Source organism: Epinephelus lanceolatus, chromosome 19, assembly GCF_041903045.1.
Source record: "Epinephelus lanceolatus isolate andai-2023 chromosome 19, ASM4190304v1, whole genome shotgun sequence".
Lineage (NCBI taxonomy): Eukaryota > Metazoa > Chordata > Actinopteri > Perciformes > Serranidae > Epinephelus > Epinephelus lanceolatus.
The window spans coordinates 18468098-18480627 of NC_135752.1; the positions used below are offsets into that span (position 1 = coordinate 18468098).

General features: G+C 41.2%; 1 protein-coding gene across 1 annotated transcript in view; it reads left to right on the forward strand.

Annotated features, from left to right (window-relative positions):
* Window positions 1-9233, forward strand: part of ass1 (argininosuccinate synthase 1) — a 31119-nt gene extending 21886 nt beyond the window's left edge. Inside the window, exons 12-15 of the mRNA XM_033646190.2 lie at window positions 2822-2953; window positions 4972-5128; window positions 8582-8647; window positions 8815-9233. Of these exons, the coding sequence (XP_033502081.2) occupies window positions 2822-2953; window positions 4972-5128; window positions 8582-8647; window positions 8815-8863 (404 nt within the window). The 3' untranslated portion in view covers window positions 8864-9233. The remainder of the gene's footprint in view (window positions 1-2821; window positions 2954-4971; window positions 5129-8581; window positions 8648-8814) is intronic.
* Window positions 9234-12530: the final 3297 nt, after the last annotated feature.

The following is a 12530-nucleotide window of genomic DNA, read 5'->3' on the forward strand; positions in this document are numbered from 1 at the left end:
TATACGTACAAGGGCAGTGAGCCGTCCTGGCCTTGTGTGATGCACACACATACACACATGGACACACACTCCCTCTCCCCCATATGTGCTCTGATTGGCAAATTGACTGGCCAACAGACTTGTAGCTGTGGCGCAACTTGGCAGGTAGAAATTGGAAAATGGGAAGCCCACTTTTCTCTCCCCTCGACTGAACAAAAGATCAAAGCTTTTTCCTCCACTGAAGCAATAGGAAGAGGTGGAGCACAAGGTGTCCAAGTGGTTGAATAACTACCATCAAGTGTACATGTTGGTCTCCTCTGGACTGGCAGTCACGTTAGCACAATAGATGATGGGAGGGCTTGAATAGGCACATGTCATACCTATTTGTGTTGGGTCATATTTATTTGTGTGGGGTCAGGGAGGTGCAGGGGATTGAAATGGTTTGTCAAGAATGTTGTCACCATGCTACAAAACATTCAGCAGCCTGTGTGCCAGACTAACACCTGTCACGGTGCTGTCAGGCCTTTGACCCGTGCATCGGTGATGGCGTTAGCTGAGGTGCACCTATCAAAGGCAGTCGGAAATGGCTGTGTCTTATGATAATGAACAGGCTTCCTCTTGTCCAGTCCTTACTGCTGTTCAAACACCAAGACAGTGGCACTGAAATAAATGTTGTCAAAAGTTTAAAAAACACTTTTAATATATTTACTTGTTTATTTTTATACTTCTATTTATTGACTTCATTTGTACAGAAATGTTCCTCCACTAAACAGCAAACAGCTTCACATTTAAATACACTCACTGTGATTTTAGATCCATCTCAAATGAGCAGAGTGTAAGATTTAGGGGGCTTTTGTGGCATTTAACACTGAGGATTTTAGTTTACAACCAGCTGAAACTTCTCCTGGTTAGAATTCCTTCAGGGTCCATGTGCAGGAGGTTTTTACCAGGAGCTGAATTATCTGTAGATGTGTCTCCCTCTCAAAAAACAAAGGTACATGGTGATTTAAACTGGTAAAAACAATGAGTAAAGCAGTTTCATATTACAGTGCTGTATTTCTCTGATGCTATTTGGCTCATCGGAGATGGTTGCTAGCTCAACACCTGCAAATATGTGCTCACCATTTTTCTTTGATGACTTAAGATCCAGACGTTCAGGGGGTTTTACTGGGAGCCGAAGTATACACAGAGGTCTCTCCCTTTCGGTGATTGAAACCAGTTTAAACACTGAATGAAGCAGTTTCATGTTAAAAACTCCTAATTTTTCAAATGCTGCTCATCGCAGAGGGGCTGCTAACTACACTGGCTGATGGGAAGACACAAAAATGCGAATGTCCCTAATTAGAGTCAGTGTTGGTTTGCCTGTTCTTGGCTTCTGTAGAAACATAGCAGTGATAGATAGTTATCTACTTTTATTTACATGTGTTGCCTGTTTATGTTGGACTAACAGTTTGCCCAAAGGGTTAAAGTGGATCAGCTCAGGAAGAATTAATTCCTGTCCTGAGCCCCTTCAGGCCTGCAGCATGGTTAGCATACCTGCAGTAACCGTATAAAAGATTAAAACCTCAAAAACCACTGGGGGTGTTGTCTCTTTCAGCTTAACTAAACTGCCACTGTCGGAGCTTACCCAGATAGCATTTCATTGTTTGCCCCTCTCTGATAAGCTAGCTCTCTCTCAGAGCACTTAAGCCAAGTTGAGTTGGAGGGCACTTTTAACTTATTTAGCTGATAGAGCCAGCGGAAATGTCCCTACGTGCCCTCCGTGGCCCTGGATCACCAAAGAGCCACAAGCCGTTCGAGCTCAGGTGGAAACCTTTTGAGGCTTTAGACAATTAGCAGCATTGCTAAGCTCTGTTTTTGGCCGCCAGCACAAAGTAAGTGCTTCTCCATTTTCAGATCAGGAATGGTGCTGGAGTATTTAGGGTCGTCCAGATTTGAGCTCCACTGGTCACCACATTGAAAGAGATTAAATGGCGTTCATCTGTTAAATCTCAAAGAGTTTTTGGAGTCAGGAGAAACCACATAAATTGTGAAATTTGGTAGCCTGGTGTTGGCTATAGTGAAATATCTGTTTGGCAGCTTGGCAGCGTAACTCGAATCAAAAAAGCATGACTATCATTCAGGTTGACAGATGATGTGTGGACCCATGAATTGGATAGGAGAAACAACACTCAGTTTTCCACAATTTCAGCTCTCACAGAAATGGATGTCATTGATAAAGCTCTCATTTCTGTTGTCAAATCTGTCTGGCAGCATTTTCCCTGCCCTCCTTTTGTTTTAGCTGACGTTTGAGTGACAGCTTCATTTCTCCTGTCACCTACCTCATCTTTTCTCCCTTCACCCCTCCCTCTCTGTCCAGAGGGGGTAAATTGCAGGGTAGGCAGAGCCCTGGTCCAGGCTCCAGGCTGGCAGGGGCCTCCTACCCTGTCATTTACCCAGGACAGGCTCATCCATGTTTTGTGAGCACTGTGAAGGCCTGTCTGTCAGACAGCTGATGGCTAATAGAGCTGCTGGTAGTTAGTTCAGATGACCCAGGCTTGTAGTTTATGCTCCTATGAATGGCCTTGGATGATGATAATGATAGTTGTGATAAAATTAAGGGATGGTTTTGGGGGAACTTTTGTGTACTATCAGTATTTTTGCCACAATTTATATCATTTGGGCCTCAACAAGGTTGTAGAGTATATAAAATAATGAGAATGACAAGATCTTATGTTGAATATTTGACAAATTATACAGGCTAATAGGTGCATGCATCCCCTTATCTGTATTCCTGTTCAAGAACTTGCTTGTCTGCTGTTGTTTTGTGCAAATATTCATTCTTTTTCTCTTTGTTTGTCAGGGATATATGAAACCCCAGGAGGCACAATTCTGTTGAAGGCCCATTTAGACACTGAGACCTTCACCATGGACAAAGAAGTACGTCGGATCAAGCAGAGCCTGGGTATCAAGTTCTCTGAACTTGTCTACAACGGTAAGTCCCTAAAATAAATAATCTTAAATAGATAGTTTCACTTATTTTTATATGAATTGTATTTCACTCCCTTTTACTTCCAGGTATAATGCTCTTGACTATTTCCCTGATGTTAAAACAGAAGTTTAAACCAAGAAAACATTCAGAAAACAGTCATAATTGGGCACAATTTTATCTGTGGGATTAAACACTGCCCAGAAAAAGATTATATATAGTATAAGAGCCATTTAAATACATTGATCACATATTTAAGTAACCAAATTGTATTTTAAATGCCGCTGAAATATGTGGCACTTTCCACTGTGCGTTAAACATTGCACGTTATCCTTGAAAACGTGACAACAACTCACTTAAGAAGTTAACAAATGAATTTTTTTTACAAACAATACTCTTTAGAAAAATAAATCTTTAGTAAAATAGTAACAGTTTTAATAATAAGTTTAACCAACAAGTATTTCTCATGCCAACCAGCAATGGTAGCAACGGCTAATCGAGTAGTTGACTTATCACAAGTATCCATATTGCTTAGTCATAATATGTCAAAACCAGGCTTGCCGTATATTGATTTCAGGAAAGGTGAGGCTACTAATGACCAGTACATGCTAACAAATTAACAAAATACTGAGGTATCTTGGTATCTATCAATTACAGTTTAAAAACTGAATAAATAAATAATGGACCTGTATTAGGATTGCTTGTTTATGTTATGTGATTATGTAAAAAAATATATTTCTGTCTGATTTAAAAAAAAAAAAAACTTCTGGTAATCAATATCCCTATTGTCTTCAAAAATCCAGCGTCAGTAGAGCTTTAAGTCATGTGTACCTACATCCCCGTGTGTTCAGCATGTTTGCGTGTGTGTGTGTGTGTGTGAGCTTTTCTTGGCTCAGGTGTCTTAATCGTCCCTTCTGCTCAGTCTTCAGTCCCCTGCACCTTCATCCACATAATAGGATCAGTGCCATTAGAGACCGACTACTAGGCCTCTTCAGTTATACCCTCCAGAGACAGCAAGCACACACACACACACACACACACACACACACACACACACATATAAAGGTGCTACCTTCAGAAGCAGGGCAGAGATTAAACCCATTGTGGGTTTAAATCATTAATAATTCTGCAGAAAGATAGCAGACGGCTGGCAGCGGGGCTTATGTTAACAATCCACCTGTTCTACATCTGCTTTGCATTAATACGTCACTTTTTACCCAAGCAAATTTTCATGAGAGAATTTGCAACAATTAGGGGTACTGCAGTACAGTTGCAGCAAGCGTTTGAATGGTGGTTAGTTAACTGTTGAATAGAACAAAAGAAAATCGCACAATGAGGATATTTGTCATAATCTTTAAACTCAATAGAGTAAATAATTGATTAATCACTAATAAAAAATAATAATTACTGAGATCTCCCCAAATAACCCGCATACAGAGACGCTTGCAGCAACAAAAAGACAACTAACATAAAGATGGAATAAAAAATAGTCCAATTTAAACTAAACTGGGTGAACAATTGTCGCGTCAGACACCTTGTGCCAATCCAGCGACAATAAAAACCGGGACGGATTGTGTCTTTGAACATGGCCAGACGATGAGGTGGAGGTCAGCCGCTGATGAGAGGAGGACCCCTGCTGAGTGAGGCGTGTCTGACCTCTGAACGTATACAGACACTTCCCTCGCCCATCTGTCTCAGAGATTGACGGGCCAGGTCAGCGCGATGGGACAAAAGAAAGGGGTGTATGAACTTCACCTGGAACAGAAATGAGACCAGAGCACAGAGAGAGTTTTAGCTCATGAAAAAAAAGGGAAGTGTGGCATCACACACACCCCTGTGCACCCTGCTGCTAATGGAGGATTAACAGAGGAGGAACGTCTTTCTCCACTTTTCCATAATGTTTTTGTGCTATTGTCCAATATAAAACCTTCATAATAATGGATATGAACAAAACAATAAAATCTAAAACGAACCTTTAGATCCACACCTTTTGTTAATATGTTGCTGTTTTCCTGCCCCCTCAGGTTTCTGGTACAGTCCAGAGTGCGATTTTGTGCGACACTGCATTGCCAAGTCCCAGGAGAATGTGGAGGGCAAAGTCCAGCTCTCTGTCTTCAAGGGTCAGGTCTACATCCTGGGACGAGAGTCACCCAAGTCCCTTTACAATGAAGAGCTGGTCAGGTAAATGAGGACAGAATAAAAGTGTGCGTGTGTGTGTGTGTATATATGTGTGGGTGTGCTTACAAAACAGAAGGAGCCATGTGTCAGCGAATCAAAGCGCACTTGTTCTGACTTGACAGCTGTGTTTGGCTGCTCTGGGCATGGTGCAGCTATTCCACATGTTCACCAGTCTGCCTGTTGTTAGGTCAGCTTGCCCAAGTTCTCTTATGACCCCCACATCAGCATACTAAACCGACCCTGCCTCACAAAGACATCAGAGAAGTGTCAAGCTCAGTTCCTGGAGGGCAGACCCGACCCCAACCCCTCCTGCTGCACCCCCATGGCCTCTTAGCTGCACTAACAGTGGGTTTGTTCAGGAGGCTGACCCCTGATGCCCTGTGGGCAGGCTCAGCACTGACCAAAGTAAAAACCCCTCCATATGCCTTTCCATCTCCACTTCAGTCACACACACTCCAGTTGTACCCTAGAGTCAGAGAGCTAATGGCGTTTTCAGCCAGAGGAGAGAAGTGATTTCACCGGGCTTTTAAGAGGGAAGTACCTGGGTGTCATGCTAGTTAAGCAGGTCAAGATTCAACAGCATTCAATATCTGACTGGTTTGGCAAGTGAAAAAAGCTTAGGAAAAAATCAATACACTGAGCGTATATTGTGAACTGTGTAAGAGAGAGATAAATATAGATCATACTGTACTCGGACCATGTGTTCATTCAGTCTCTTTATTATCATATTGCTTTGTCTCAGTTTTTATGAGTATTCTTCTTCCAATAAAACATTTAATAACTAAACAGCTGAGTCACTCTCAAGATAAATGGCAACTCATCCATCTTTCACCCAGTCAGTTGCTAAGAAACTGTCACCGATGAAGGCTTGTGGTCTCATTTAACACCTGACCTCGTACAGACACATTTCCTTCCTGGGACGACACAAGTGTGACCGAGGTGTTGTGTTGCAGCATCAAACTATGTAGTCACACATGGTGACATGCAACTTTATACCATCCTAACAGAGAACACTTAGTTGTGATTGGCTGGGCAGTGGGTATGTTCAAGTAACCACACATCTCTGATATAGCCTTACATACACATATCTGCAGTTTTTTACTCAATGTATTGACAAATAGTTTTTACTATGTAATATCAGAAAATAGTGATAAATGCCCATTAAGACTGGTAGAGTCAAACATGACGTGCACATTACTTATTTTAACCTACCAACAGTCTAAACCCAAACGATTCTCAGTTTATCACAACAAAAAAGAATCAAACCTCACATTTAAGAAGCTGGTACCACCAAATATTTTTCCATGCTTGGTATAAGTACCTGAAAAATTATTGAAAAGACTGATCAATTTGTCAGAATACTTTGTTTTCAGCTTTCAGGTTTCAGCTCTACATGCATACACAGTACTCAGCCGTGACTTCTCCTACCTGTTGGAGTAATTAAGTAACTTTTATCAATAATTGGCAAAGGTTGTGCCAGCTGGAGCCTGACCAACACCAATATTTGTTGTAATTGAGATTTTTGGCAGGGATTTTAACAATTCATTTTGATATCAAAGGTGACAATAACTCTACGTATCTTGATTGGAAATGCTTTTTTATTTATTAACAAGAACTATGAATAAAGCCACAAATAAATCAGAAATATATTCAATATGAATTAATCAATAAAAAGTCTGATAAAGGCATGAATGCTCAAAAACAAAACAAAAATAAATGTACATAAAATGCAGCATTTGTAAGATTTATTGCTCCTCTGTATCAAAACATATATGAATAGCACATAAGAATATATTATTACAGGTGGTGGTAAGCAGCTATGGTACAAATCGTGTAATCTTCTTGTTTAGTTTTATTGATAAAGGAGTAGGGCTGCACAAAACGCAAAAAAAAATCACATTGCAATTATTCTGACAGATACTGCAATTGTGATATGATTCGTGATTTTTTTCCATGTCATTTTTTACTGAAAAAATATACAATGATAATGATGTGTTTTTTGCTGGGGTCTGTACCAAACAAGCTTGTTCCCTTGCGTTTGTTGCATGATTTTTGGGCCAGGTATTTCTGTAGCACCACAGTGCTTCATTTATAATGGCATGTTGTAAGACATTTTACCTTTATCAAAAAAAAAAAAAAAAAAATGCAGCTCCTGTGATTTGGATATTGCACTAGGCCATATTGCGACTCAGACAATATTTCAATTAATGTGCAGCCCTGTAAAGGAGTTTATTGTGTTTTTCTTTTTTATATGAATGTACTGTACCTGACAGTGATACACCTGGAAGCTGCAGTCTCCACACACACATACACACACTTATTTGTCACTTCTTCATGACAACCTGCCACAATCACATAGATACACACACACACACACACACACACACACACATACACACCAGATTAGGCATGAAACCCCCGCTGACATCCTGTTGGCTCTCCACGGGCAACAGTAAACGGCGTCATTAACACAGTGGTAATACAGCCCGTCACCGCACCCATCTGAGACAGAAATGTCACCCTCCTCGCTGTCCGCTGGCTTCCACTCTCAATTAGACTGCAGGGTTTCTTAAAGGAATACACAAAATATCACATGCTTGTACAGACACTCATACACACATACACACACACACACACACACACACACACTCGTACACACACATATTCTTTAAAGCCACTCACTCATAATGGTGTTCAGGTGCCGGGTAGGGAGCCTGTATTGAGAGTTGATGATTTAGTTGTCGGTCTTTCTTTTTATAGTATTTATCCTATCATTTGTTGGCAATTTCGTCTTTTGCTAAGTGCTTTTGAAGAATGAGTGCAAGCTGTACATTGGGAGTTGGGGGTGTCGCAGAGAGAAGAGGACTCAGTGAGGGAGTGTATTAAGCACTGCAGGTAGAAACTGCTGTAATTACACAGCGCACGGACACTCTTTGTGAGACGCACACACTAAGACGAGACAACAGCCTCAACAACAGAGAACACGCAGTGGCACAAGTTATAGATTCACGTCTTTTTAGAAGAAGCAGATAAACTGGAAGACAGAAACATCAGATTAGAAAATCATCTCGACACTTAGCTCAGAGTTGATATGATGGGATTGTTTTAAAATGGGTTATGTGCGTCTGTTATGTGCTTGTGTACCTGAGCGTGTTTTCATTCTCCCATATCGATTCTCTGTTATTCAGCACAAACAATGCTAAAGAGGAGCATTCAGAGGAAAATCAATAGCAACATTATTTCAAAAGAGCAGATTATCAATGAGTCAGTTATCCCAGTAGTTGATGAGACTCCATGTCTCGTATGTTTACTGCAATGATACCAAACATTTCAATCATTTTGTTAGCAGCACATCCTGTAACTTTTTCCCTCAGGTCTTGGTTGCTCTTGAGCTATGATGGTTGATAAGATTTGTGTCAACTCACCTGGATGTTTCTTGACTTTTTCTCACTCCAGCATGGACGTGCAGGGAGACTACGACCCATGTGATGCCTCTGGATTCATCAGGATTAATGCTGTCAGGTTAGCATCTCTTAAATAGGGCTGGGTATCATTTGAGTATTCACCTTGAATTTGACAGCAAAACAGTTAAAAATGCCTATTAAAAGTAACTTTGTCCACATGCACAGCCTTCGTACCTACACTTAAACCTCCATCTTATTCTTTGTCCTTCTTGTTTGCCTCCACAGGTTAAGGGAACATCATCGTCTGCAGGGCTTCTCCAGCGCCAAGAACTAACTGTTGCAGTCCTGTGAACCATCTTTCTTTCTTCACTCCATTGTTTAAGCTTTTGTCTTAATGTCTGCTGTTCGTTATATTCAGGGTATATAGCACACTAGCAAGCACCCCACGCTCTTCCTGTAAAACTGTGATGTTTCTTAGGTGGTGAAGAGTGGAGGAAGAAAAATCTGTGAAATGTCCATGCCAGGTACAGTTTGAATCAGGTGTACAAATGATTGTTAGCTATACTGTTGGTGAGCATTTTAGTAGTTTGTATTTCTTAGTATCTTATTTCCTGATCTTTTCTCATTCTTGGCATAGGACAGCACTCGATCGCAAATATTTTGATTAGATTCTCTGTTTCAGAAATTAAATGGAGTGAATTGTGTTTTTCTTCCTCAGCTCTTTTCTGAATTCAATACACAAAAAATGGGCATTTATCATGAGTTTACAAGCAAACACTGTGGAGATACACATCAGCCCCTGTCAGTATGAATGTGTTAGTGATTAATAGTCCATGTCTTTGGCAGGCAGCCTATTTATTAGTGCCTGCCTGTTTAACTCTCAGGGTTGTACAGTCACTGCCCCGTGAAGATTTCAGGGCAGCGAGGACACTGGATCATATTTACCATATGTAGATGAAGCTGTGGCAGTGCATGAGTTTGGCACAGCAGAAAGTCCACATGGTGGCTCGCTGATAGCCGCTGGAGCAGAAGTGATGAGGCCATTTCTGAGCTCAGATGGCACAAGTCAGATGGAAGGAAAACCAATGGGCCACATATGTATTTTTCCCTGCACTGCATGGGGTTGCCAGGCTGAGAGAACACAGGGAAGAGAAAGAAGTATTTTAAAGACAAAGATTAGAGGATTGTGTCATTCATTATTACCCTTTTTAACTAAATAGAAAAATCTGGTATGGATGCACATGGATGCACTGTATTTTCTGAGTCTCCCGTTTTGTCCCTGAATTAAAAATCATTTGTTGTGGAGACTTTCAGTTCACCTGGTAGTGTGTGAGCCTCATGACAGCTAAGTCCTTGGACTGGATTGGATTCCAATCTGCAGCCCTTTGCTGTGTGTCCTCCCCTCTCTTTCTGTTACCCCTTTTCCTGCCCAAAAAATTATTTTAAAACCCCAAACTGTCAATATGAAGAAGTATGTAACCCATATGGATGCATTTAAGGCTTTAAAGGTCCAGGTTGTAGGATTTAGGGACATCTATTGGCAGAAATGGAGTATAATATTCATACCTATGTTTTTGGTAGTTTTAAATCCCCTGAAAAGAAGTATCATTGTGTTTTCATTAGCTCAGAATTGGCCGTTTATATCCACCGAGTCTGCCATGTAGTTCTACAGTTGTCCTGAGGCAACAAATCAAACACTGGCCCACAATAGGGCCTTCCCCATTTTCACATTGTTCTACATGGTTGATCATGGGAGAAGTTCTGCAACCTCACCACTAGACCGTTATCCACTAAATCCTACACAATTACATGATGGCCACACAAATAAGTGATGAATGATGTATACCAAAGCATCCAAAGAGATCTGACAATCAGCATTGTCAGTGTTTAAAGCAACCAAAGTTTCAAAGAGCTCAGACACTAGAGGGCCAAATTGCACATTTATCAGTCACGAAAAACTGCACCCTTAACCATCATACAAACAAATGAAATATAAAGTGTTAGTAAGTGAGCTTTAAGATTGCTGGCAGATTTTGTTACCTTTAAACAGAGCCAGGTTGGCTGTGTTCCCGTTTCCGGTCTTTATGTTAAACCAGGTTAATGGAGCCTTGGCCCTAGCTTCATATTCAGTGTACAGATGTGAGAGTAGAATTGACCTTCTCATCAAACTGTAAGCAAGAAAACACAGAAGCAAACTATTCCTCAAATTTACAGTCATAAATAGCCATGTTGTGAGAACTGCTCCATCACGACCGTCAATTATTCAGAGATTAATGCCACAATAATTCAAATGTTTATTAACACTTAAATGAAGTCAAAACTCTTGACAGAAAGTTTTGAAGATGCAGTTTATATCTATTTAATCCTCAAACAAATGGTTTTCTTGCCAAGTTCAGTGTATCTACGATAGCAATTTCAAAGAGGACAAGGATGTGTTTGATGTTTGCACATTAAGTGTACAAAGTATTTTTGCTGTCCCCTTTATGCTACAGTTTGCGTCACTCTATATCACCCTTCAGTCTGTAGGACAGAGCAGCTGTTTCTCTGCACACCACTCCCCAATCCCCACCACTGAAAGATGTCAGTCCCGCATTGAAGTGCTGGGTACGGTGTGCCTCAAGGTGGAGTCCACAGGCGCAGGAGACCCCCTGCCAGGTCTAATGGGCAATGAGGGATCCTCGGACCCTTTCAGTCCTGCAAGAGCCCCTCAGCCCCCGCTCAATTACACGGCAGGCGTCTCAGTCTTTGCCTGGTCAATTACCAGCCAGCCCCTGCATTTACTGTCGTGCACACACAGGTTGCAAGATAATCAGTGTCCAAAATTGCCCGGTTAGAATGAAGGGATGGATGGAGAGGTATTCAGATTAGTCAGTCAAGCTGAAGGGGAGGTAGGAGGGATGGGGACAGCTATCAATCTCAATCTGGCTTCAGTGGTTGGAGGGGGAGGATCGTGGTGACCTTTCAACTTGGTTTCTGGAAAGATATGATCCCGGGAAATTTTTACTGATGTGATAGCTGTCTTACACAATGTGTGTGCTTTTGTTTTAGGAATATAGTTTCCGTAGTGATGTCCACTCTAGGCTTAGTTTTATTTAAGTGCAGTCCTTGCTGTGCATGTGTGTGCGCGCCTGGACACACATCCACTTACCCACTCATCTACAACGTCTCATATTCCATCCACCTTCCCCTCCCTCCTACCTGTCTCCCCAGCCAGCCAGGTATGAAAACTAGCTGACACCTGACCAAGGGAATTAATCATCCTTGACCCTGGACCAATTACCCCTCATTACCCACTCTATGTCCACCTCTCAGGGGAGAGCCTTGTAACAATAGCGCAACGTGAAAGTCGGCAGCGTCACAGGACCAAGCCCTAATGGACACTCCTGTGCAACCATGTCTCCTCGGGAGTCCAGGTCGACTAACCTTCAAGTCCTTGTCACTCTCCAACAGCACATGTACAAAGGAGGCTATTGTTCAGGATCGGGGTCTATGACCTCTTGAGATGAAGTGCAAAGGCCCGCTGGCAATGAGCAGGCAGCCATGCTGGAAATAGATGATTCATTTGGGAGAACAAGAAAGTGTATGAGACACTTGATTTTAAGATGGCTCTTTCTAATGAGGCACATTGTTTTTAAGATAAAATAGGTTAATCCTTTACTGGTCTGGCAGTGGGGAAACTCGGATTGTTACAGCAGCAAAAACTTCCAACAATAAGCACCAGTAAAACAAATAAATAAATAACAAAAAATAAAAAGATATGATAAGAAAACACAAAAAAATAGATGAGTGGCTGAATTCACATTATTGGACATAGGAAGAAAAGATATTGCACAGTTAAGTGTGTACTAATATTGCACATGAGTGACAACTGGTGATTGCACATTTTGATATGTGCAAACTATGGGTGCAGTGTTGGTAGTAAAGTCAAGTTTTACGTTAATTAAATAGATTTATTTGATTATAATTTACTTTAAACCATTTGTTATCTATTCATAAAAGCA